The sequence below is a fragment of the Colossoma macropomum genome, unplaced genomic scaffold, assembly GCF_904425465.1.
Source record: "Colossoma macropomum unplaced genomic scaffold, Colossoma_macropomum, whole genome shotgun sequence".
In the NCBI taxonomy this organism is placed as follows: Eukaryota; Metazoa; Chordata; class Actinopteri; order Characiformes; family Serrasalmidae; genus Colossoma; species Colossoma macropomum.
In genome coordinates, this window is record NW_023494801.1 from 7,365,532 (window position 1) to 7,391,583 (window position 26,052).

General features: G+C 38.8%; 1 protein-coding gene across 1 annotated transcript in view; it reads left to right on the plus strand.

The window, feature by feature from the left end:
* Positions 1-15,348, plus strand: part of asic2 (acid-sensing (proton-gated) ion channel 2) — a 216,077-nt gene extending 200,729 nt beyond the window's left edge. The window contains exons 6-10 of the mRNA XM_036589179.1: positions 4,330-4,483; positions 9,446-9,537; positions 9,664-9,743; positions 11,704-11,772; positions 13,955-15,348. Of these exons, the coding sequence (XP_036445072.1) occupies positions 4,330-4,483; positions 9,446-9,537; positions 9,664-9,743; positions 11,704-11,772; positions 13,955-14,056 (497 nt within the window). The 3' untranslated portion in view covers positions 14,057-15,348. The remainder of the gene's footprint in view (positions 1-4,329; positions 4,484-9,445; positions 9,538-9,663; positions 9,744-11,703; positions 11,773-13,954) is intronic.
* The last annotated feature ends 10,704 nt before the right edge of the window (positions 15,349-26,052 follow it).

Genomic DNA, 26,052 nt, shown 5'->3' on the forward strand with positions numbered 1-26,052 from the left:
TAAATTAAAACTACTCTGGTTTTCCTTTGGATCTGCATTTTTCTGTGTGTATGTGTGTGTGTGTGCACTGTGTGCATGCAGGACAGTTGCTCTTGGCTCCATATAGCAAGTGGGCTCCATATTGTCTTAATTGGATCCCTTTTATCTCTGCTTAAGCAATTTTACACTCGTTGACTCATAGGTGGCTAAGATAACTTATAATATAGTTATAACTCTTAATCTACATCACGGCACCGGTGTGGTTGAGACACAGCACTTGGGAGTAAACAAGCAAACTGCATGGTAATTAAAGGTAATTTTCATAAGGGGGACCCATTAACTTTAACTTTATATATATATAAAAAAAAATTCTCTTTGCTCTGCAGCTAAAAAAGATCCTACTTATGCCCGAGAGTGTGTGTGTGTGTGTGTACACAGTACTATGCAAAAGTCTTAGGCAGGCATTAAAATCGCTAAAATTATTACATCATTTAAAACTAATATATATTTCATAAATCACTAGCATGATACAAATAAATATGAATACCGTAAAAAATGTATATTGTTCCTGTAATACTTATATTATCAAACAAGTAGTTAGTAATTAAGTGGCTGCTTATTTCTTCATTATTAAGCAGCATCTAGAGTGGATTAAACATATTCTGAAGCACCTGTAATGCTCTTATTAAGCCTTATTTAGATATGAGGTTTGAGACCAAGACACTTAAATAGCTTTCTGCACACTACTGTCTGTGTGTATGATGAAGTGGGATGGATTTCCTTTCCTGACTGCATGACCTTTTAAAAGGTGGTGATGACATTAAAAACAGAGAGGAGGACAGGACAATTAGACTGGAGGAAGACAGGAGAGGTGAAAGGCAAAAAAAAATTCTGGAGGCATTTGTATGAGGTGGACCGAAAGAAGTAATGAGCTCAATGATTGGAGATAAAGAGAGGTAGTAATAGAGAAAAAGAGAGAGAGAGGAACTAATAGATAAACAGACAGAAAGAGGGATAAAGAAAGGCAGCGAGAGAGAAAAAGCAAACTGACTAGAAATGGACATTTGTCAACAAAGTAAATTAAAAAAACAAGAAAGAGGGTGAGCAGCAGGAAGAAAAGCAAAGAGAAGGAAGGGAAAAAAGGGAAGACAGAGAAAGAGAGATAAAGAGATAAAGAGGGAGTGAGAGAAAGAAAGAGAAATAGTAAAAGAAATAATGAGAGAGAAAGAGAACAGTAATGAGAAAGAAAGACAGGTGAAAGAGTTGCTACACGAAAGAGAAAGAGAGACACCAAGAGAGTGAGAGAAAGAGTAAGCAAGCGAGAAAGAAGGAGAAAGACAGAATAAAGAAAAGCAGGAATAGAAGCAGCAATAGAGTGAGAGAAAAAGAAGGAGAAACCGATAGACAGAGAGAGAAAGAATAAGAAACGGAAAAGAGAGAAGGAGAAAAAAAGAGGGGGAGACAGAAGGGGCGAGGGAGAGAGAGATAGCAGGGCTGTATGTTTAAAATGTCACTGGGAAAGGTCAGGTTGTAGCTGGAGGTTTTGCGAGTTGTGAGCTGATTAGAAGTGGAGGTGAAGCATAGCTACAGGCGGAGGATCGGGGGCCTCCAGCAGGCAGATGAATCGCAAATGAACCTCCATCCTGTCTGCTTTATCTGCTGCGATGAAAGGACGCAAAGCTGCATTATTCAAAAAAAGAGAATGTGCAGAAATACAAATGCGGACCCTCGCTCACCTCAGCCATGTTTCAGAAGCTCCGGCTTTACCACGAATGAACCACTGAGCCTTACAAAGAGCCCCTTTTGGTACCTTTGATGTCTTATCACTTGTTTCATGGCATATAAAGTCTAAATGTCAGCTGAGTCTTAAACCTCAATCCAGATCTGCATTACAGACCCGAAGCAAAAGTTTGATATGCTTGCTGACATCTTGTCACATAAGATAGCGCAACACGACTGCATATCAAAGCACGGACAGCAAGATATTCGCTGTGTAAATTTACCTGGCGTCAGTCAAGCTGCGTAGAGATATCTCTGCAAAAGCTGTCAGACATCCATTTATCCATCATCTGCTCAGACATGAGAGACAGCAGGTTAGTTATTTCACTTTCTCCAGTACAACAAAGTAACAAGAGCAATGGTTTTAAGGGCTACTGTTCCAATACATTTACAAATATATCCACTTATTTAGTCTAAAACAGTTTCATTCACTCTGAAGCATTAAGGAGTCCTTCAGCCCGGACTGCTTTTTAAATGAGGCACAATATACAGTAGCCAAACAGAACATATATATCCATCTTAAAGGGCTCATATGTTTTTCCCCCTCTCGTTTTCTTTACAGTGGTGGTGATGGGAACCAGGGGCCACAACACAAATATAGCTATTTTATTTACTGTCCAAATAGACCAGTAGACCTTTTCTGTGAGGGAGCTTTTAGAGCCTTTATACTCTTAAGATATCTGCTCTCCACCATTGTGAACAATTCTGTCTTGGTAAGTTTCTTTACAGTGGAGCATTTAGAATATATTTAAAACACATACTGGTAAGGCACCTGGCAAAAACAGTTCTTTGCTGTTATTAGTTGGCAGTTTTCTTCATGCAAGTCTTCTGTTAAGCGAATTTTTCACGAAACATGTTATCATTCAAATGAAGTTCCAAAAATTTTCAACATTTTTTTCTCTCTCACTGACTGCTTCAGTCCACTGCTGCTCCCACAATCCCCCAAGCAGAAGTCCACTACAACACTGATGCTAACATGTCCACTACTGAGGCGATTGTTAGTTTATCATCCCTAAAAAGAGCCCAGTAACACGGAGATTAATAACTGATCAACACAGTGATTTATCAGTCTACTCAGGCTTTAGCAGAGCTCAGTAACACTGAGATTAATAACTGATCATCCCACTGATTTATCAGTCTACTCAGGCTTTAGCAGGAACTTCAGTGTTTGTAAAGGAGTTATCTTTACAGTTCATCTAACAGGTCATGCACTGATTTAAAAAAAAAAATTACCTAAAAATTATTTTTTTATTTAGTGTGTAAATATTAGTATTCTCCTAAAAATGTAAATTCTGAATACCACATTTTCAAAATGTTAATTTCTGTATTCTAAAAACATATTCCCAAAACTTGTATTCCTTTACATGCCAACCCAAATTATGATAGCATGCGTTTGAAATTAAATTTTCCTTTTCCTCATCTGTTTTCATCATCAGCATGATAATCAGACTAATTTATTGCCATCACCATTCTGATTCTAGGTTTGTTCTGAGGAGCTTTTCTTTCACAAAAAAATCATGCAAATCAGTATTTTGGAAAAAAATTGGCACATAATACAGTGTTTCTGATAGGTTAATCCCAGCAGATAAACAGAAATTATGCACTGAAAATGTTTGATTGTTTCTTTAGCGTTAACTTATTTTCTCTTCAACAAAACATTTCATTTGCCTATTCAAACTTTTGCATATGACTATGTAATTATAACAAATTTAATCCCAAAATGTAAAAGCTGTATTTTTTCCTGTAAAATAAGACAGTACACACTAATAACATTTAGTCATATTCAAATAGTAATAAAATCTCATCTTCTACTTACAAACACTAATGTGGTATAGATTGAAAGTCTAAATCCACGCTTTTCCACTGGTTTCACTGAGCTACCAGTGAGAAAAAATGAAACAGAGCAAATCAAAAAGATAAGAAGAGGTGTTTAACGGCATATACGCAATGACGGACCCTGGACAGTTAACAAGGTCAAGGCTGAGAGCAGTACAGTATGCAGACGTGTTGAGGGATACAGTGATAGTAGACAGGCAGAGACAGCGACAGCCTTGTGTTCATTTGCTGTCAGTTGTTCCTGCACATCTGTCGCCCACGGCAACCCTGCAGAAACCCCTGCTGCTGTGCTGTTTGACATCATGACAATGCGCCCCAAAAGACCAAAACCAAAAGAATGCTGCATTGAATTTTCTCAATATAAATGTGTCTGTCATTTCCACATGAACTAAATACAGTTGCATGCAAAAGTATGGGTGCTCCTCGTCATGTGGTGTTTTGTTGATTTTCTAGGTGTAAATAAGTAACACGTCCTCTACAGTGAAGACACTTACACACATTGTTTATTTGCTGAATTTAACATATAGAAAAAGTAAAACATAAAATGTGGCCTGTGCAAAAGTTGACACATTTTGTACTTTATACATTACACCAAGTATGTTAAACCCAGCAAATACATCTGAATTGTGCACTAAAATTTGCAGACTATGGCATATTTATTCATTATTATTATCTTCTCCTATATTTTCACCTTGTTTACTCTCCTCTTGTCTCTCCTGTGTTTTGTACTTCCAGCTGCTCTGTCCGCAGTAGAGGGCAGTAACTGTGTGTGCAGAAACCCCTGCAACATGACACGCTATAACAAGGAGCTGTCCATGGTCAAGATCCCCAGCAAGACGTCAGCACGCTACCTGGAGAAGAAGTTCAACAAATCAGAGAAGTACATCACGTGAGTTGTCAAGTATATCTCACAGCACTCACCACTCACAGCTTACAGCAGAAAAAAAAACAAATCTCGTGGCATTTCATTCTTAGTAACCATACTTCGTTTGTTTTTTATTATTAATTGCTATATAATCATTATTTCTTATTAAATATTATTTAATATTTTTTTCTTTGAGGTAAAGTACTGCCAGCCCTGTCTCTTTTTTCCACTTTCTCTCTCACATCCACATTGTGCAATATACATACATTATATACACACACACATAAATAAAAAAGCTATACAATAAAAACTCTGAAGGCAGTTGGAAGTGAGTCTTAGATGATATACACTCCAGTTTGAATGATGATAATTAGTGGTCATTACACACATTAGTTTTTGGCCTTCTGGTTTGATCAGGTTGGGGGGAAAAAGCTCCAGATTTGTGCTCAGGAAAGTTTTTATGGACCAAAAGAACATTAAAATTGTCAGATACGGACATTAATGGATTTATATTTTCACTGGTATTAAAATCACTGACCACTACAGTACCATTACTTGTACGTAAGGACGTGTGCTAAAACTCTGCAAAATTTTCCTCTCATCTTAAATATAATGCAAATGTGTGTAGTTATCAGCCAAACCATGCTCCCACATCACTGATCAGAGTTAGACAAGTCCTTAATGAAGATGGCCTTGCGCTTCTAATCCACATGCAGGCTGTGCTGTAATGGGCTGCGTTCCGATGACAAGCCTGGACGTTTCTCATATCCTCTCATAATTGTCTCTGACCAGGGAGCAAATCCCAATTCCCATCCGAGCTCTTCTCTAATAACGACGAGGCCATGTTTCTGTGATGCTGAACATGAAAATAAGACATTGATTGTTAGATCAGGCTTTAAGCAGACAAGTTCTTTGTTTTTTGCAGGAATTTCTCAGTTTCTTTGCATTATGACATCACTTTTCCTCCATTCATTACTGCTTAAAAGCAGAGCTGTGCTGATGTGTTTGATGTTGCAGTGGTGTGTGGCCTTTGGGAGTACTCAGTGCATATAAACTCATACCAACAGCTGTTTGTGCAGCACAGACTCAGTTAAATGAGCCTATAGCATTTCTCTGTAGATCCATGAGTGAAAGAAGCTTTTCTGATAACATGCTTATAAATTATATACCTATAAATTATATACCTATATTTAATAACAAAATATTACAGTGAGAGGAAACATGTGCTCAAGACACTTCTGTTAGTGTTAGCTAATATACTTCCAGTGCATATTTCCACTTCAGATATACATACAATCGTAATGTGTTTCGACTCAGTACTTACACTGATTAGCCATTACATTATGTGTAGAAACAGGGAAGTGGTTTTAATGTCCATTTTATCAGCTCCACTTACCATATAGTAAGTAGTCTAGTCCCTCTCTGCATGCTTCATTAGCCTGCTTTTATCCTGTTCTTCAAGCAGGTACTATTTGGGTGGTGAATCATTCTCAGCACTGCAGTAACACTGACGTGGTGGTGGTGTGGTAGTGTGTGTTGCGCTGGTCTGAGTGGATCAGACACAGCAGCGCTGTTGGACTTTTTAAACACTGTGTCCGCTCACTGTCCACTCTCTTAGATATACCTGCCTGGTTGGGCCACCTTGTAGATGTAAAGTCAGAGACAGCAGTTCATCTGTTGCTGCACAGTTTGTGTTGGTCATCCTCTAGTCCTTCAATGGTCACAAGATGCTATTGGCTGGATGTTTTTGGTTGGTGGACTATTTTCATTCCAGCAGTGACACTGAGGTGTTAAAAAACTCCAGCAGCACTGCTGTGTCTGATCCACTCGTACCAGCGCAACACACACTAACACACCACCACATTGATGTCACTGCAGTGCTGAAAATGATTCACTACCCAAATAATACCTGCTTTGTGGTTATTCTGTGGGGGGTCTAGACCACTGACGAATAGGGTGAAAGGGGGCTAGCAAAGTATGCAGAGAAACAGATGGACTACAGTCTGTAACTGTAGAGCTACAAAGTGCACATATATGGTAAGTGTAGCAAATAAAATGGACAGTGATTGTAAATACAAGGAGGTGGGCTTAATGTTATGCCTGATTGGTATATATGACAAAAAGTATGTATTAATTAGCACAAAGATGTTAATGATAGAGAAAAGGTGTTTATGCACAAAGTATACATTGATCAGGCAAAACAGTGGACAGTGAGTGGACACAGTGTTTAAAAACTCCAGCAGCACTGCTATATCTGATAGACTCAGACCAGCGCAACACACACTAACACACTACCACCACATCAGTGTTACTGCAGTGCTGAGGATGATCCACCACCCAAATAGTACCTGTTCTGTGAGGGTCCACTGAAGAACAGGGTAAAAGGGGGCCAAAAAGGTACAAAGTACACATGTATGTGTGCAGGTTGCATAAAGTTCTACATATACAAAAATGTTCTTGTGCTAAGGAAGCTTTGCCACATGCAGCAATCATGGTGAAGGAGCTTCTTAAAGTTCTCAGAGGCAACGTTATTAAAACAACCCTGAATGGAAAAAGCTACAGAGCCCTAGCAAAGACCTCAGACATCTCTGTCAGTACAGCTAGTTTGATTATAAGCAAGTGGAAAGTTCACTGAACCACAACTAATCATCCCTGGACAGGTGCACCATGCAAGATTTCACAACACACTCCTAGACTAATGATGAAGGTAAGAGAGAAGCCAGCAGTCACTCAAAAAGGTTTGCGGGATGACTCGAAAACAGCACGAACAACAGTTACTCAGAGAACTGCACCACAGTCATATCCGGTCCTGCAGTCCACGCAGAACTCCTGTGCTAAAACAAAGGCACAGTTGCACGTGTAAAATTTGCACTTTGGCATTTAGAAAATTCAGAACTGTTTTGAAACGTTGTTCTTTGATCAAACAAAAAAATAGAACTCTTTGGCAATAATTCCGCTCATGGTTGGAGAAATAAGGGTTGCGTGCATGATCCCAAGAACACACTGCGAATTGCGAAGGTGGGAGCATCATGATATGTGGCTGCTGCTTTGCAAAGAGTACTGAGGCATTACTCGTCATCGAAGGAAACATGATTACAACAATGTACCGGCTCATGTCAGAGAAGGCTTTTATCTCGTCAGCCAAGAAACCGAATCTGCAGAGAAGATGGATGTTTCAACAAGATGACTTCAAACACAGCCAAAGTAATTCAAGACTGGTTTCTGAAAGAGAAGCTGAAGGCGCTTGCATAGTCTAGCCCAGGGGTCGCAACCCAAATGTTAAGAAGAACCATTTTGTCCTTTCAGCAAAAATGAAACCACCTTGGGAGCCACAACATTTTATATCCATTTTACCATCTTGTCTGTAAATGTGTCTCAGTATGTACTAATGTACTAGTAAAAGTTTAAATAATATAATATTAACACAAACGCAGACTTACTTTGCTCTGCTTTAAGCTTTAGCTCAACTATAGCTGCTTTTCTTGCATCTCCAGCAGGAAACAAAAGTGGAATAGTTCCTTGTAAAATGTCTCTCAATGTTCGACTTTATACGAGGCTGAAGCTTCTCATTCGCCAGCTTCTTGTTCGAATTTTCCCGCTCCACCTTAAATGGCGCCAGAATTTAACTTCTGCACCATTTAAGGTGGAACTGGAAAATTCAAATGAGAAGCTGGCAAATGAGAAACTGACTGCAGCTTCATCTTTTTAGTGTTTGACAGTTTCTTGTTGCAGATTAAGCATATCACAAAACCAGCTGGAGTGCTTGTAGGTACAAATAGTCCATTCGGCTCTAAATTATCGATGTTTGTCTTAAATCTTTCTCTTTGCCGTTTTGTTAGCTGCTAGCTAGGCGAGACTGTTTTCTGCGTTGCTATGGTGACCAGCAGTCTGCATGCCAATCTTTGGGGTTAAAGGTTGGTGAATTAGCAGTTGTAGCAAAGCCTTTTTTCTCTACAAGTTCTCTGGTTGTAGGCCACATTAACTGCAGTGTTTAAGACCGATTATTGTTATAACTGTGTTAGAACGATCAGCAAAGCTTTATTTTACTGCAAAGGAGGATTTTTTTTTTTAAGCCTAAAACTAAAATTCTGCTGTGGAGCTGCAACAGGGCAGTAAAAGATAAGCATGTGGCTCTGGAGCTGCGTGTTGCCAACCTCTGGTCTAGCCAATCTCATGATTTCGATCCCCTTGAACTTGGCGAACCAAAAACCATATTTGAACCACAATGCTGCAAAAAGCTAATTAACGACCCCTCCAACTTGTACTGCCAACAACAGCTTTGCAACAAAGTACTAATATTATTCATTTGTGGTGTCTGAATATGTGCTGTTATACATTTTAAAGCAATAGTTCATGGTACATTGTAGGCCATGGTTCTATTCCCCACCCAGGCAAGACCACCACACCTAGCAAGACCTAACGCTTCTTTCAACTTCCTCTGTAGACAAACAGCATTTTACAGGCTTCAAACAGCCACTGAATAAGTACTTAAATGCTTGTTCTTGAAATCACCCTTAAAAAGAATCATGTGAAATGTTTGTCAGTCTGATAGAGCAGATACACGTCCATTTCAATCAATGTTCCAGTCCAAACCGGCTGTGCTAGACACGAGTCGTATGTCTGTCAAAACGCACGAATGAAGCATAACTCCACCAAGTCTAATCACACACTTCCAATGTGTGTAGTGTTCTAAACATTATATATATTTAAAATAATCATTGTTATCCTCTGGCTCCAAATGGGTGAATTAAGACCTGTTTTGAAGTTTGCTTCTTTCATTTTTGACTGGAGCTTGAAAGCTGTCTGTAGAAGTGGACTAGAGTACAGATTCAGGCTTTGAGGTGTCTGCTACTGCTGTTTTGTCATACAGCTTTAAAACAGATCTTGCTTGATCGAGTACATTTAAGGAACGGGAACTTGTGTAAACTGGATTTGCCTCTACACCTTTAATTTAAAGTGACCTTTTTTTTAATTGTGCATTCACAGGGACAACATCCTGGTCTTGGACGTCTTCTTTGAGGCACTAAATTATGAGACCATCGAGCAGAAGAAAGCGTACGAGGTGGCTGGCCTGCTAGGTACAGTCAAATGTATATTTCCATCATCTCCCTGCTCCCTCTTCCTCAACCCCCTCAATCTCCTCTCTCCTTTTTCAACTCTCGTTCTGCTCTTACTCATCCTGGCCTTGTCTGCTTCCTTTTTAGGCGATATTGGCGGTCAGATGGGGTTGTTCATCGGTGCAAGCATACTGACAATCCTTGAGCTGTTTGACTACGCCTATGAGGTCATTCGAGAGCACTTTTTTCTCTGTCCGACTGAGACAGACGAACACTCAAATGCACTCAAACCACACAATGAGCAGACTCCCGGAATACATAGAAGAACCAGTATCCCTCTGCACATGAAAATGACATATTTGAAAGAAGCCGTGTCTATATTCGCACATTGAAAAATGCTAATCCTCACTGTTGCCCGCACATACATACACAGACGCACTCACTCAGGCTGATTCAGACAATCAGACAGGCTCTAGAGCAGAGCCGAGTGATGGAGAGTTTCATCATAATGCTCTTTCATTAAGTCTCTATTGCTGCTGGTCTCTTTGGTCTAAAGACTCTGACCAGCATTAACCTCCCACTCACTGCACTCATACCCGCATGCACACGCACCTGCCTGCCGCTCCTGGTTTTAATGAACTCCCTGTGCAGACTACATTTACGTGGGTAGACAATTTTTGGAATTTCTCCAAGTTCAAGCCCCTTTGGCTTTTTTGGCTCTGCACTCTTTCGGGAAAAAAAGTGGACGTGTGTTTCTACACACCGAACGGGTGGTGGGAGGGATAGAATGGAAACATGGTCAAACATCTAAAACGAACCACTACTCAACAATTAATCCACAAAAATAAATTTTAAAGCAACAATCATGAAACCTGTATGCAGCAAAGGACTACTTTCAGATGTATAATAGTGAAATAAATGTAAAAGTCCACAATTGATACATCAGATGAGCTACAATCACAGATGCTGCTTACTAGCATGCATTTAATGATCGTAGCCCATCTACAGAGATCCTGAAGTCAATACTACATAGTTACATAATTAAACTACATACTCAACATTTTAGGTCAGCCAGCTGCACAGGTTTTTTGAATGATCTCAACTTAATTTTGTTCAGTCAAAAGTTTAGTCAGTACATTTTTTATAATGTATTTATCAAATATATTTTTGCAATGTATGAAAATGGCCAAAAAATGTAAATGCATTTGTTAAATATATTTTTAAAATGCATTTATTTGTATTTGTTAATTTTTTTCCAATTGTATGTAGTTCCAGCAAAGGTTACAGATATAACTAAGTGGTACTGACTTGTGTTTTGCACTGTACTTTGCTTTAACCTTTATGTGTATGCGGTAAGACAGTGTTCTCAAAAGTGTATTGCAACTAACCAAGATATCAAATCATAACTGCATTTTCACAGTGTATCAATACCTTCAACACTTGCTTTTGCCATGTTAAAGGTTTATTTGCTAATATTTAAAATTAAGATACTGGAATACAAATTAATTTCAAAAGGTATCCAAATCCTATGTGTAATATTTCCCCAGACAATTTAAAGTACATGTATTTTGAAATATATTTAGTTAATATGGCAATATATTCTGAAACACATTTTAGCGTTTGGAATGTATTTCTGCATGGATTGGAATGTATTTGACATGTGTTTCAAATATATAAAAATATATGTCCATGTATTTTTTCCATATGGGATTATTTTTTCCATTTGGAAGTTGAGCATACTCAAAAAGACAGTGAATGTGGCCATTGAGTGGAAGTACAATTTATTTTTTTTTTTAATCAAAACCTGAATATAGCCAATTTAAAAAGCTAAATAATGTAATATTTCCAGCTGGATATTGAGCCATTAGCCTTCACTCTTAGCTCCATGCACTGTTACTGTAGCACAAAGATACACAAAAGCGCTTCACCTGGATGGAACCAGAGCACTAATGTAATTTTACTGTAATGTTACTGTATGGTTCATGAACGCTATTGGAATGCTTAATGTATGGATTATAATTTCAGATAAAGCAATAAATTAAGCACTATTAATGAGTAAATGTATGTAATGAATGTAATTTGGATTTCTCTTGAGTAGGCTTATTCATAAACAGTACCAAAGCCTGTTTATTCCCTGAACAGTGAGTACTGAGTGCATTAACAGTGTATGTGTGCTTGTGCCCACAGGTGGTGAAGGAGAGACTCCTGGATCTCTTGAGTCGAGACGAGGAGGAAGAGAGCCGAGGAGAAGACGTGGTAATGAATGTATACTTTGCATGATAAAGCAGGTTGATTAATGTAATGATGCAAATGATGTTCTTTTTCTCCTACCTTTGAGTTTTAGATTACAGTCACAGTCTCCTTCTTTGGCCAAACCTATAATTAGTATCAGACAGACAGGAATTTGTGAGCAAAGGCCAGATTTTAATGGTCAAACCCAGGCAGACGGAGTAAGTGCTATCATGTTCATCAGATCTGACATACTGATGTATTTGTATTAAGAAAATTGAAGTAATGTATTGTAATTGAAGTTTCTGTGCAGTAAGTACATAGGTTGTGTACACTGACTGACCAGTTTATTGAAAACTACATAAAGTAGGTGGAGGTCAAAGTGGCCAGTGAGTGGAAGTACAATTTTAATAAAAACCTGAATATAGACTGAGAATATTTTGCCAAAGTATGACCCATGGCAAGTTTATGGCCCCAACGCAGCCATAGTCCGACAAAATTCTGTCTAAACTCGACATAATTCTGTCTGAATCTGACCGTATCCTGACAAAATTCTGTCTGTACCTGACGGCAGTTGATAAATTCTGTGTGAACTCAATTGTAGCCGACAAATTTCGGTCTGAATCTGACCATAGCAGACAAAATTCTGTCTGTACCTGATTGTAGCTGACAAAATTCTGTCTGAACCCAACTGTAGCCTGACAAATTGATTCCCTTATGAGAATACTGTATTTTTACTCATTTTGCCCCTCTGGACATGGTCACCAACTGGCTAGGAATCCTCCAAATATGATGATGCAGACTGTAGCTGATTGTAGCCTGACAGAATTATCCCTAAATCTCATTATAACCAACCAAAATTCTCTCCAAACCTGACTGATTATTCCCAATGACGACTGTAGCCTAATAAAAATCTGTCTGAATTTTGCTCGTAGCCCGGCAGAATTCTGCTTGAATCCTGACTGTAGCCCGACAACGGGACACTGAATAAAACAACATTCCTATTGGTAGTACTAGTTAACTTGTAACGACAATGACAGCTATCATCAAATTATGCCCGATGTAAATATTCAGGCCCTGTCAGGTTTGGACAAATATTTCAAGCTGCAGAGCAGTGTTTCCGAAACAGGTTCTTAGCAGGCACAGCACCAGGGTGTGCTGAAACACCCGTGAAAATTGTTCAGCAGCCCCTGAAAAATGTTCCTTTTGCCTCTTCTAAACAACTTACTTTTGTGTTTTACTTTCACTGGCCCATCATGGTAAAAACCCAGATCTGTCACTCACTTATTCTCTTAATAAAACATATCACACTTATTGTGTTGCATTAAAATAAAGACCTTTAATATCTGCATGTGTACCGCTTTCAGAAAAATAAACCTCACTCCATCTGTTTCTTCTTTATGCTTGATTGGTGTGTTAGTTGAATTCAGCTAAACAGTTTACTGATGCCTGGCCCAAACTGAAATACATGACGAAATAAAATGTTATGCTATTGCTAATCTGCTGTTATTAGCAGCAGCTTGTGACTCAAGAATGATAGGAGCCACAGTAAAGAGTCAAATACGTCGACAGTGCAGTGCAGACATACTCTGAGGACAGCGTGTCCTGGTGTTGAATTCCTGAAAATCTGACAAAATTCTGTCTGAATCCGACTGTAGTTCCACCAGCCGTGAACTGAACCACAGAGACCTGCGTTTTTTTTGTTTAGCGCACACCTGAGTATGGACAGATCATACCTGTCAAACTAAAGAAAAGGTTTGATTGAGCCGCACGAAACAAGGTTAAGAGTTATACGTGGGTGAAAGCAAGCCTTACGTGTGCTCAAATACTGAATTAGGGCGCCAAACAAGGAAGGAGAGGACCTGTTTGGTTCATTTTAACAGGTGTGAACACACCACCTGTACTCAAGTGAGCACTAAACAATTGAATAGTGGTCTGGCAAAACACCAGTCTCAGTTTTAGCTGTTACAGTGTGAAACCAAGTGAACCAAATATAATAGATACAATGTCACAAAAACCCAAACTCTGGTTCAAACCCCAGCTAATGAACTAGGTGTGAAAACAGCCTTAATATCAAATCTTGTCTGCACTGAATTCAGCAGGTATTCCTGCTCCATCCTCTTGCATTGCGAGTTGGGCTGGAGCAAAATGTGGACTGTCTTGGAGTTTGAAAATATCTTTTAAGCATATGTATGTTTTCTTTTCCCAGAGTACCTGTGATCCTGTAGTGAATCACTCAGAGACGATCAGCCACACGGTCAGTGTTCCACTACAGACCACTCTAGGGACGCTGGAGGAGATCGCCTGCTGAGTGCACGTCCCCTCACCACCACCGGAGGTGCAACCTCAAATTCTTCTCTCTCCCTACTGACAGGACTGGCGTCTAGGGAAGAGGGACAAAACGAAAAGAGGGGATGAAACAAAGACTCACTCTCTCTTTCTGCTCAAACTGTTATAAGATCATCTTGCACAAACACATGAAAACAAGCGTCAGGCAACGTAAAGCAAGGAGGATGCTGAACTCTTTCCACACATACAGTTCCCAAAGCCGAAACTGAGGCAAGACACGTTTGAGACAATTCCAAACAAAAACCAAGTGTGTGTGAATGTGCTCTCGCATAGGACTTCAGTGTGTAAATGTCTCTCTCTCTTCGCTCAGCCGCCGTTTTGAAGTCTACTGCCAAAAACATGAAGAAATACCAGAGAAAACATGGTGAACCTCCTCTAACTTTGCATGTGTCGGTTTCTCGGGCTACGATGCGGTTTTCTCTTGTTTTCTCTCTCGCTGAGAGCGCTTCCATCGTGCTGTTTGTTTGCTGTGTGTGTCTCTGCGTCTGTTTGGCCCGTGAGATGCCTCCATGTACGAATGTCCCGAACCCAGAAGCAGCACTCTTCCCTTTCCTTTTCCTCCTTCACAAAATCTTACCCCCTTTTTTAATGAATCCAAAAATCCTTATGAATCACAGTGACAGTTCTGCCATTGTGGCCTCATCTTATGACTGGCTAATGAGGGTCTGTCTTCAGCCTCCGTCTTTTCCCCTGACTATTTAAAGAGAAGGAAGAAGAAAACTTTGGAACAGAAAAATACAAGATTAAAAAAGTGTTTGTGTCTTTTGTGAGACTAAGCCTTAAGTTCTGGTCATCTTAGAGGAGGAGTTGCAGTTAATGAATGGAGTTCCTATTGCTTAGATTTTGATTAGCCAGACAATCAATTTTATTTTCCCACCTTTTCAATACATTTCAGATCTTTATGAGCAGTCTCATCTTTGGAAATCTATATTATTATTAGTATTATTATTATTGTTATGTTTATTTCATCAAATGATCAACACCACATTACCTAAGGTGAAACAGCAAGGTTCCTAAATGGTTCTTGGCTTGGACATATAATTCGAGGAAAAGAAGTAGCATTATAATAGAACCCTTACATTATGTGGAGGTTCTTTAAACATCATAAACCATGTCTTAACTGTCACACATTTCTTTTACAAAAGTACCAGCCATTGAAAGTGGGTCCTATGTGGTATCACCCCAAAGAACCCTATTTGGCACCTTTGCTCATGGCTCATATCATGAAAAACTTAATTGTACTCCATTTTTGAAATAAAATGTAGTATATATACACACGTTTCAAACCTGTTCACTCCCCAGTCCATGTATATGGAAAATAAGCATCATATAGACTGGTTTTAGGATGTCATCAAAACCAACACATGTACATATGTCTGCTTATTTAACTGACAGAAAATAAGTTTTTCAGCCCAGAATGCTTTTTGAGGTACAAAACAGGGCAGCCAATCAGAACAGAAGTCATTTACATAAAGGCACAGTATCTAAAAACAGGCTGTGTAATTCTAAGGGATAAAGAGAGGTTGGAAAGTGGTCATGTACAAATGAATTATAACTGTTTCTGGTACATAAAAATACACAAACATCATAAGTGGAAAAAATAAAACACATAGAAAATTAAGGGCAAATAGGTCAGTGATAACAGCAAATCTACGTATAGCCTGAAGACCCAGATAAAAAAAGAAACATTTGCTCAAAATGTAAGTGTGAGGGTTCAAATTTATATATATGGATTACAAAGCAGAGATTGTAAATACTAATGAGTACAAGAACAGTGAGTTTATTTTTTTCCCCCCATACATATCATACAGTGGATATAAGATAAAAGCCTAATGGGATGCTAATGGCATGGAACGGTAGCCATTAGCATTGTGGTTGCTGTCCCCCTAGTAAACCACTACAGAACGTGACATACACACAAAGAGGCTTAAAAAGCTCTTTTTCTCTAGCACTATAATAGATGTACATTCAGATATAAGTCATTACATTCACTTTTCCCCACACAGGTTTATCAGCCTTGAACACTTAGGTCCCTGCTGTTGTTTGTGGGACATAAAAATTAAGCCTCATCATCACATAATGCTACGTTTTAAAAATGCGTTCACTGTAGCTCATTACTGCATCAGGTTTTTGGTTTATTAACTGTTAATCATTTTAATTAGTGGCGCACCTAATAAATTCAGATGTTGACGTGTTTATCATCCCATAAAGTGACTCTAAGGAGAACAAGTGTTCATTCATAAGCCAACAGAATAGCGTTCTTGGACGTGCAGTTCAGTGCACCAAGATTGTGCTGATTTGCAAAGCTCTCATTAACACAGTTTGGAGTTTTGCTGGCTAAAGACTTATCCAACTCCCCTGCTTTTGGGACCACCTCTTCTGGCTCGTCGCCATGGAAACCGTTGGCATCTGTTGCACAGCTTCAGGGGGCTCATGGAAAAGAAAACAAATGAATTTAATTAAATAAATCGAGGTCCTGGTTTTTCTAGGCCTTGCATGAGCCCTCTAGGCCCTCTGCTCCCTCCTGACGCACACCTCGGGCTCTGCGAGAATGTAAAGTCGTAAATTTCCATGCTAATACGCTTTTATTTCATTATGACTAGCATTATTATTTCCCCTCTTTCTCAGCCTTATTCAGCAGGCATGTTTACCATTTACACCTTTTCCCCCCACATCATAACGCCGTAATATTGGTTCACGCAGAAGAACTCCTCAACAAAGGGAATTAGCAGCCATGATCGAGAGAAGGAGTGACGCTAATGTGACTAAAACGAAGTAGAGTAATGACTGTGTGGCGCTGGCTGCTTGTGGCGGTGGAGAGAGTGATGTTGTGGTGTTAATGCAGTTGTGGGCTGTGTTTGGTTAAATGAAAACACAGGCGGACAGCGTGAATAACAGCTCCCGCAGTTTTGCGGACTCGTTCTCTGTGTGAATTTGTGACTCCCATCCATCTGTTTTGGGGCCCAACTGCGTTTTTGTTGATTAAATGCTCTGTGAAGGATAAGTGTTTCTTAATCTGATGTGTTCTGATGAGTTTGTTCATTAACAAATTCAGCATTTGGCGTGCTGCGTTTATAAAGCACTCTGAAAGTTTTAATTGCAGACATTGTACATTATTGCATTTGTATACCTCCTCAACCAACCAATGAATGGATGGGTTCTGTGCTTTCTCAAAAATGACTCAGTAATAATAACAACAGTGTTAAATGATATGTTAATATTGAACTGGTGTACACATAAGGCTGGTTTTGTGGATATGGACTAAGCTACAATGTCAGTGGTGTTTTACAATTGAAAATCCTGCTTAGTCTAGACTTAGACTTGGGCTGGGTCAGGGAAACTGGTCAGTAGTAATGTAAGCCATGTAGTTAAACCAGGCTACAGTGTTTATTTTGTAAAGTTGACTTTACTGCTGATATCCACAGAGTTGGCAGTTTATTATAGACATTAACCTTCTGCCTTCACTTATTGGCCATTTTATCAGAAACGCCTACCACAGTTGCACTTTGTAGGCTTACAGTTACCGACTGTAGCCTGTGTGTTGATGCACAATTTATCAGCCGCCTCTACACCATCCCTCAATGGAAAGGGACAAACGCAGGACCACCACTCACCATTATTATTTGGGTGGTGGACTATTCTCAGCACAGCAGTTACAGCAATATGGACATGTGTCACAGAGCATTGCTGTTTTTAAGATCTCATAACGTAATGCACTTCTACAACCACAACACCCACTACCACCAAGTACCAACCTTCCACTACCACACTGTCAGGAAAAAAGGGTACTGAACAGGTACAATTGTTTCTTTGACTCACTAAGTTTTAAGGGGAGGGGTTCATATTTGCACCTTTTCACAACTTACATTTTTTTTTTAAATGGAAAATAATACACAACAGGGAGAGCTATACTGTGAGGTATTGACACTGATGTGCTGCAGTCATTCACACAAACCAAAAGCCAGTATCTCACAGTATAGCAGGACCTTGAGTGTATTATTGCGTCTATACCACTGATTATATCACGTTTCAAAAATGATTAATATTACACCTTGAGACAATTTTGACTCAAAAACTGATTCACAGTAAAGTGTATTTACACTCTGCAAAGTAAAACAGCTCTGATCTAGTGCTGCTGCATAGAAAGGCCACTAAAAGAAGTATCGCATTGCAAAACCTTCAGGATATCTCCACTGGAAACATCACAACTGCTCTTCAAGTACACATCAGGTAATAGCTTAAGAGAACCAGTTGCATATTTTCCATGTATGTAACATTTAACACAATATAAGAAGCTCACAGCAGATTAAGAACGTGGTACTGCTGACTGAAACTTTCAGCAGTGGCCTTATAAAAACAACAGAAGCCTTATACTTAACACATCCTGAAGGTTGAAGTTAGCATTAAAGTTGACATATACTCTGCAGACAACACACTTCTAAGCATTTTCATGCACAATTACCGTGCCTGTTGCTCTTCGTGTGTGCATTTCATGAAGAATGGACCAAAAGAAATGACCCAAAATGACCTGGGAAAAAAATGTGGTTCCATTGACTTGCATTAAAAGTAAAGTATGTTTTTTCTTCCCTTCTCTTGTGAAGTTACCATTTTGGAGATACAAGGTTCTCTTCTGACAACAGTGATTTATATAATCAAAAAATAGAAATCTAAAATTAGCAGAAAATGACAACTTGTTCCCTTATTGTCACTTAAAAACTTTTAAAACATAATTTGACAGAGTGTCATTGTATACAGTAGGTGTTTCTGAGAAATGGTCATGGTAGGTATACCTAATAAACTGGCAGCTCTGTGTATATACACATTCATATAGTCATGAATAAAGAGATTTAGGTGCTCTTTTGGCCCATCTGGCAAACAAAGAGAAATGATTATTTATTATAGAAGTTGGATTATTTAAGATACAATATCAGGCATCTTGCTGTGTGCATTATAAAGGCCTAATATATATTACATATGACATGATCAGGGAAGAGGAGTGAAAGTTATAATGTTGTGGTCTCTCCCTTGCTCTTTCTCTCTCTCACTCCCTCTCTCCTTGCAGTCTCTCTTTCTCCTTCATCTGCTCTGTTTCTTTTTAACCCACAGCTACAAGAATCAGTCTATCAGAAAATTGTAGAAATGGCACTATTTATTTTTGATTTTATTTTTATTTCTATGGTAACTGCGGGACTGCTTTCATTAAGTGATATGCATCTGTGTTTTTAATGTGATTAAATCAAAATGTTTTTTTTTTCCTTCCTTGTTTACTGTGTTCTTTATTTGTTACTATTAATTATTCTCTTCATGACAGAGTGAGTGAGCGAGAAAGAAAAGGAGAGAGCGAATCCTGAGGCCTGTATACACCGAGGCAGCTTAGAAACAAATTAAACAGATTGAAATAAAACAAATGAATGATTCTGATGGCGCTTCTATCAGAATATCAGAATGCACAGCTCTACCGTAAAAGTAAACAAGAGCACTTTAATGGAATCATTGCTGTTTGGCTTGTTATCGCTTTTACCACATTGCACAGGTCACTCAAACATTTTGAACACGTTGTTGTGAATCTCCTGGAAACTTGACAATCACAGTAAAGCTCAATATATGAATCTGATTTTAGGAGTCTCAGAAATGTGTGACAGACACCAATGCTATGTGACAAATCTGGCATATTGATAGAACAAATAGTAATAACTGACCTGATACTGGTGTAAATTTAATTCTGGATTTCTTGTTTGTGCTGAAACAGGTCACTGCATTCCTCAGGAAGTAAACAAGTGGACAGAGAAACACAGAGTAACTGAATTTCCCCAAAGAAAACAATCTCTCCTCAAACCCACACAAACAGTCTCTCTGTGACACAACAGATGAAGGATGAGGGTTATCTTTAAATGCAGTGGAGTGGAAGAAAAGACACGCAGATTTTTTTTTCGGCAGAACCGTTTGAGCCTCTTGTGAACTCATTCACAGTCCCACCTGCCAGTTATCTTCTGAACTGATGTACTGAAGGACCGAGTAACATACAGAACTGCAGAGGAACCTATTAGTAAATCCAGCATCTCTCAGCATAGAAACTGACTATTCTTTTCTTTTTGGGATTCTTTTGGTCTAAAATAAAAGGATAAATCTTTGTGATTGGTGCTTTGTGACCAATCACAAAGCACCAACAAAACATCAATTCCAACAGAGGGAATGAATAAAATATATACATGGTTAAATGTTAATGAGTAATCAGAAGATTAATTTCCTCACTAATATACTTTTGAAGAAGTAATAGTATTATGATGTGAAATTACTCAGCGCAAATAATACATGTACCACCCAGCTCTGTGGATTACTTCAGAAATGCCATCTGACACAGATTGCACATTATATTACGGAGGTGCAGATTTACGAACAGAGACACTAATTACAGACAGTCGGTCGCTCCACTCAAACAGGGAATGTATAACTCAGAGTTTCAGCCGTTGCTAAAGACTCATCTTACTCGTGGCCCCCTCCCTCACTAATCATGTAGAAAAACTCAGAAGTGCGCCCTCTCCTGGCGACAGCAGAGTAGTGTCGCCTTCCTTGCAGTAGAAAGGCCAAGGCTTTCGCTGAACATGGGAGTGTGAGAATGGTGTATTATATCAAACGTTTATCAAACATGTCGTATCGCTCTATCGAGGAAAAGTTAAATCGCGACAATTATCGTTATCGTTTTATCGCCCAGCCCTAGTTTGGGGCGAGCTGAACATGAGCTCTGTGATGAGTGCATCTGGAAACCATTTGATATTCTAAAATTCCTCTTTCACCGAGTGCACGCTGTTTGTTTAGGGAATGATTTTAAACTTGTAGTGAGCGTAGTTTAATAGCTGCATGCTGTACATGAAAGGCTGTGATATTTCTAAAACAAGCTAAACATGCATGAAGTAATGAGTAGATTTATTAATGTAGGCTTTGCACAGCCAAAAATGTTTCACCATAAGCTTTAACAATTATTTAGAAAAGAATCATGCCAAAGCATTCTCTTAAGATACAGACATACACTGATTTTAGGAAATAACAGTTTCAAACATTGAGAAACAATCTGCCTAATGCCTAAAACATTAAATGATAGTTTGAAGAAAGTTTTCTCCAAAAATTGTGTTTAAATCCTTTTAATAAGGAGGTGCAGGCAGGATGTTATGAGGCAAAAATGGTATCAAAGACAACTTATTTTTCCAGATTTGCTACTATTTTACCATCTTGATTACTTACAATAAACCTCGCTTTCACTGGTTGTTTTGGACACTAAATAAAACGGCTATATTTATGTGTGACATCATGACACCTGGTTCCTATCAGCACCACTGTAAAGAAATCTGGATTAGTTTCTCTCCAATGCACCGTTTCACATCAAACCACTCTGAATGCATTATATGTTAAATTATGCATAAATTTCTCTTTAATGCTCTTTAAATAGCTGGGTCTTCCTTTGGCATTTGAAGACCGTGAGGGTGCCACCAGCTGGATGGAGAAGGCTCTTGTTGCTTGTCTTACATGCCTGTGGTAAGTGGTGTGGGGGAAGGCAATGCTGGGCCATATCTGAAGCTACAGATCAGGTGTTTCAGGGTTTTTCAGGGCATCAGGGTTTTCTGGGAAACAACAATATTATGGTATGTACTTTGAAACTGGAATGGAAATTGCCATTTTGCTGCCTAACTATTTTCAGTCAGTCCTGGGATTTGAACCCATGACATTGCAGTTGCTAACGCACCACTAGGCTAACAGCCGCTCTACAATGATACAGAATATAATGTAAATATTTATAGTCATTTCGTTTCAAATGATCCCTCCTTGAGCTGGGCGATATGGCCAACAATCTCATCACAATAAAAAATTTCATATCGTTCGATATTGACACATCACAATAAATGTCAAATTATTATTTCTTGCAAGTTTGAAGGCTGATTTTTGCTCCTGAGTGGTCAGTTGCTGTTTTAAACTATCCTTTATGGTCAGAACATGACAAACACTTGCCAAACAGAGGAACATTTCACAAATCTGTCACATGAGAGTGGGAGAAAGTGTCTGGTAAGCTATTTTCCCCAACTGTAAAAGCACAGCTTAATACGAACAGCAAACATTAGCTGGCTCGGTAGGTCAGTGATGGATCACACCGCCTTGCTTCTATCAGTCCTACTGCATCCATGTCTGAGCACACCACTTTATTCAAACACCAGCTAGCAGACGTCTGAATTTCTCTTTGCTGTCGTAGTAGTTTGAGGATTTATATATATATATATATATATATATATACATACATACACACACACACACACGCATACATATATACATACATATATATATACATATATATATATACACACATATATATATATATATATATATATATATATATATATATATATATATATATATATATATATATGATGCTCGCTGAGTAAAAGCATTAAAGCCTGGGAAGCTAGCATTCTCTCACTCTCCAATGGCACACAGCATCCTCAGTTTACTTTCGTTTAAATCAGGGCTGTAACTAACATGAACCCACTTTCTTTCACTTTCGTTGCTTGGGAATGCACTAATACTAAAATATGACTGAGCACTGTAACAGCGCTGTAGTTGTGAGGAGCAGACGTGATTTAACGCTGCTAAAGCTGGTTAGTATGTTAGGATGTTAGAAAAGAGGTGAGTTCACTGTAGGACAGTACAGTTACACCACTTCATCACTCGCACTTGGTCACAGGAGAACAGATCGTCAATCACTCCACTCAAACAGGGAATATATAACTCCACGTTTCAGATGTTGCTAAAATATATTTACTACTTTTACTTGTCGCCCCCAAATCATGTTGAAAAACTCAGAAGTGCGCCCTCTCGTGGCGAAAGCAGAGTAGTGTCGCTTTCCTTGCAGTAGAAAACGCCACGGCTGTCGTTAGAACATGGAAGTGTGAGAATGGTGTATTATATCGAACATTTCTTATAGCTCTAACGAGGAAAGGTATATAGCGACAATTATCGTTATCATTTTATCACCCAGCCCTAGGTGGTCTAGATATTAATTTTATTATAATTTCTTCATATTGTACAGCTTTGAATAATCTACAGCTCTCGTCATCATTCTGGATTCATCAATAAAAAAACAAAAAAAAAAAAACAGCTTCCTACAAAATGGTAAGATATGAAGCTGTAGATATTATATTGGAATCATATACATGTTCCTGTAACTACGTATGGAAAGCAGTGACTGCAAATTTTTGAACAGTAACAGTGCAGCTGTATGTGAAACTTGCTTGATGTAAAATACTGCCAAATCGAAGTGATTTTCAGCATTCAGAAAAGATGCATACGGGTGGAACAGTGCTGCAGGCAGCTTTCACATGCACTCTGAAGTCTGTCGGGACTGGGCGAAATCAGAGGGAAATGGATAGGCCTCTATTTAATTTCTCTCTCCTGGTGCCAGTAAGTGGTGTGAAATGACTTTAGTCGTGTGTGTGTGTTTGTGTGTGTCTGTCTGTGTGTCTATGTGTGTGTGGAGGAAAAGCAACAGCACTGCACAGTCTGGTTCTTTCCCTACTGATAATGCCTATGTATTACTATGTATTACTGCTTTTGCCAAGTCGAACAGGTTTTGGATGAATCATAGCAAACGTAGCCTCTGGGCTGCAGAACTATCAGGCATTCTTTTCAGGTACTGCAACAGATGAAGCCTTCAGTCAGCAATCTATCATAGACCACAGCCATCTGTACCACTGTTTGTGTAATCAATGCTTTTTGTAAGCTCAGTGATGGCCACTGGCCAGATTTGGGTTTTTAAGGGCCCATATCATGGAAAGCCGAAAACGAGAGTTTGATGTAGTATGTAAACACTGTTGAACATTCAAAATATACCATCCAGTCCATATACGGAAACTAAGCTGCAAAACCAGCTCATTTTGAAATCACTGTTTTTATGATGTCACAAAAACCAACACTGACAAATTGTACATCCGCCTATTTAACCTACAGCAGGTTAGCTCCATCCATTCCTATTGAAGTTTCAGCTCAGATCACTTTCTGAATGAGGCACAATACGACACAGCCGATCACAACAAAGTTGATGCTGTTCACATTGTTAAATGTGGAAAAACAAATAGATATAAAAAAAATGATATCTAGAATTTTAACTCTGTTACAGTTTCATTCACTCACCAGACATAAAAAATAAAATTAGCTGCAAAAATCTCATTCTGAATGTCACAAAAGCCAGTGCGTTAATACAAATCTATTCAGCCGACTGCAGTTTAGCTCTGCCCATTTCTGTCAAACCGAGTGTTTCAGCCCAGACTGCTTTTTGAATGAGGTACAATACAGACCAGCCACTCAGAACAGAGCTCGTTTACATATATCACTCTCAACAAAACAGCCTGTTTCATTTTAAGGGATAAAGAGGAGTTTGAGGATGTTAAATGAATTGGGCATAAACTCATACATGCCATAAAAAGGGAAGAAATAAAATGATGTGTCTTCTGCAGTCTCATATTCTTTTCTCACCACTTCAGTTCCCAGGCCACATTTAAAGACTCTAGTAAAAACACTGAATTCTTATTTTAAATCTCTTAATTATAACAGAGTGAATTCTCAGACCAAAACTAAAAGCAGTCATTTAACTTGTTCTGCTTGTCAATAACACAATGCTGTCCAATAGTGTGTCTTGAACATAGCGGTTGTGTTATTAGTGACCAGAACGAAAGCCATATTTCACTTGTCTTTGTTGTTTATTGCCTTTGAGAGGCTGACGGCTAATTGAATGGTGTCTCTAGTGATTATTGGGCTGTGAGCACTGTAAGCATAACATGGCTGGGGAAATCAGTGGCATTTTGAAACGAGAGGCTCCTCTAATGAGCGACAGCTTTAACAGAGAACATCTGAGGCCTGAAGGCTGTTAGTTACAGAAACCCATTCCCTCAGTCTCTCTCATCACCAGTACAAGATGGCCTTACTGTCAGAGCACACAAGCCCTAATCCGCAGAGAAGAACTAGCTTATCTAGCTGCTGTTAGCTACTGTTGCTAGGTAGGGCTGCAACAAACGACTAATTTGATAGTCAAATAATCTATTGATTACTGAAACGAATAATCGATTATTCGGATTATGAATCACTACATTACCAATGAACTTATGTAGTTTTTAGTTTTTAAATTTAGCTTGAGGTTGTTTTATACATTTGCCAACTAACAATGAAGACAAAGATGAATAAAATTCAAGAATTTCAAGAGTTTTAATGAACTGTCCTACTAATACAGAAGATAAAAAATTTATTTTTCCTGTCAAAATTTATAACCGAGGATGTGCAAAGTAGCAGCAATAAAACAAAACTAAATCCGTTTCCTTTAATCAAATAAATAAATTTAAAAAAATCGATCTAAATTTAAATTTTAAATATAAATAGTGCCGTCTGTGCTCTGTTCATTCTTCTGTCTGTCTACACTCTGCTGCAACTAAATTTTACAATCACAGGTCTTTAGTGAAACGGAGGACAGTCAGTATCTCTCCGTGCTCCTTGAGAGTCTTGCTCTCCTCTGAGAGCAGATATTCCCCACTGCAGAGAAGACGCTCTCTGATAGAGAGGATGGAAAAATGGTGAATGTTTGTGGAAAACGTCTCTATGAACAGATAAATTAACAATTTTGTGTAAACACTTCATTTCAACGATAACCCTTTGTCCAGCTGCCCTGTGTGTTCACGGAGAACTACCTCCTGAAACTGTTAGCGAGAGGAGCCAAACATCTGCGGAGAACAGAAACCTGTTTGGAAACGCTCTCCTGTGTTCGCCGAATCTGACCGCACCGGCGGCCTCGACGCAAAGACGGCGATGCAGTGTTTAAAACTGTAAACATTATCTGGAAAGTGAACAGGGTCGCTGTGAATAACAGTTACCTGCTCCTCTGTTCCAACTCTGTTAACGATTCCAGAGAAAATGCATTTCGAAATAGAA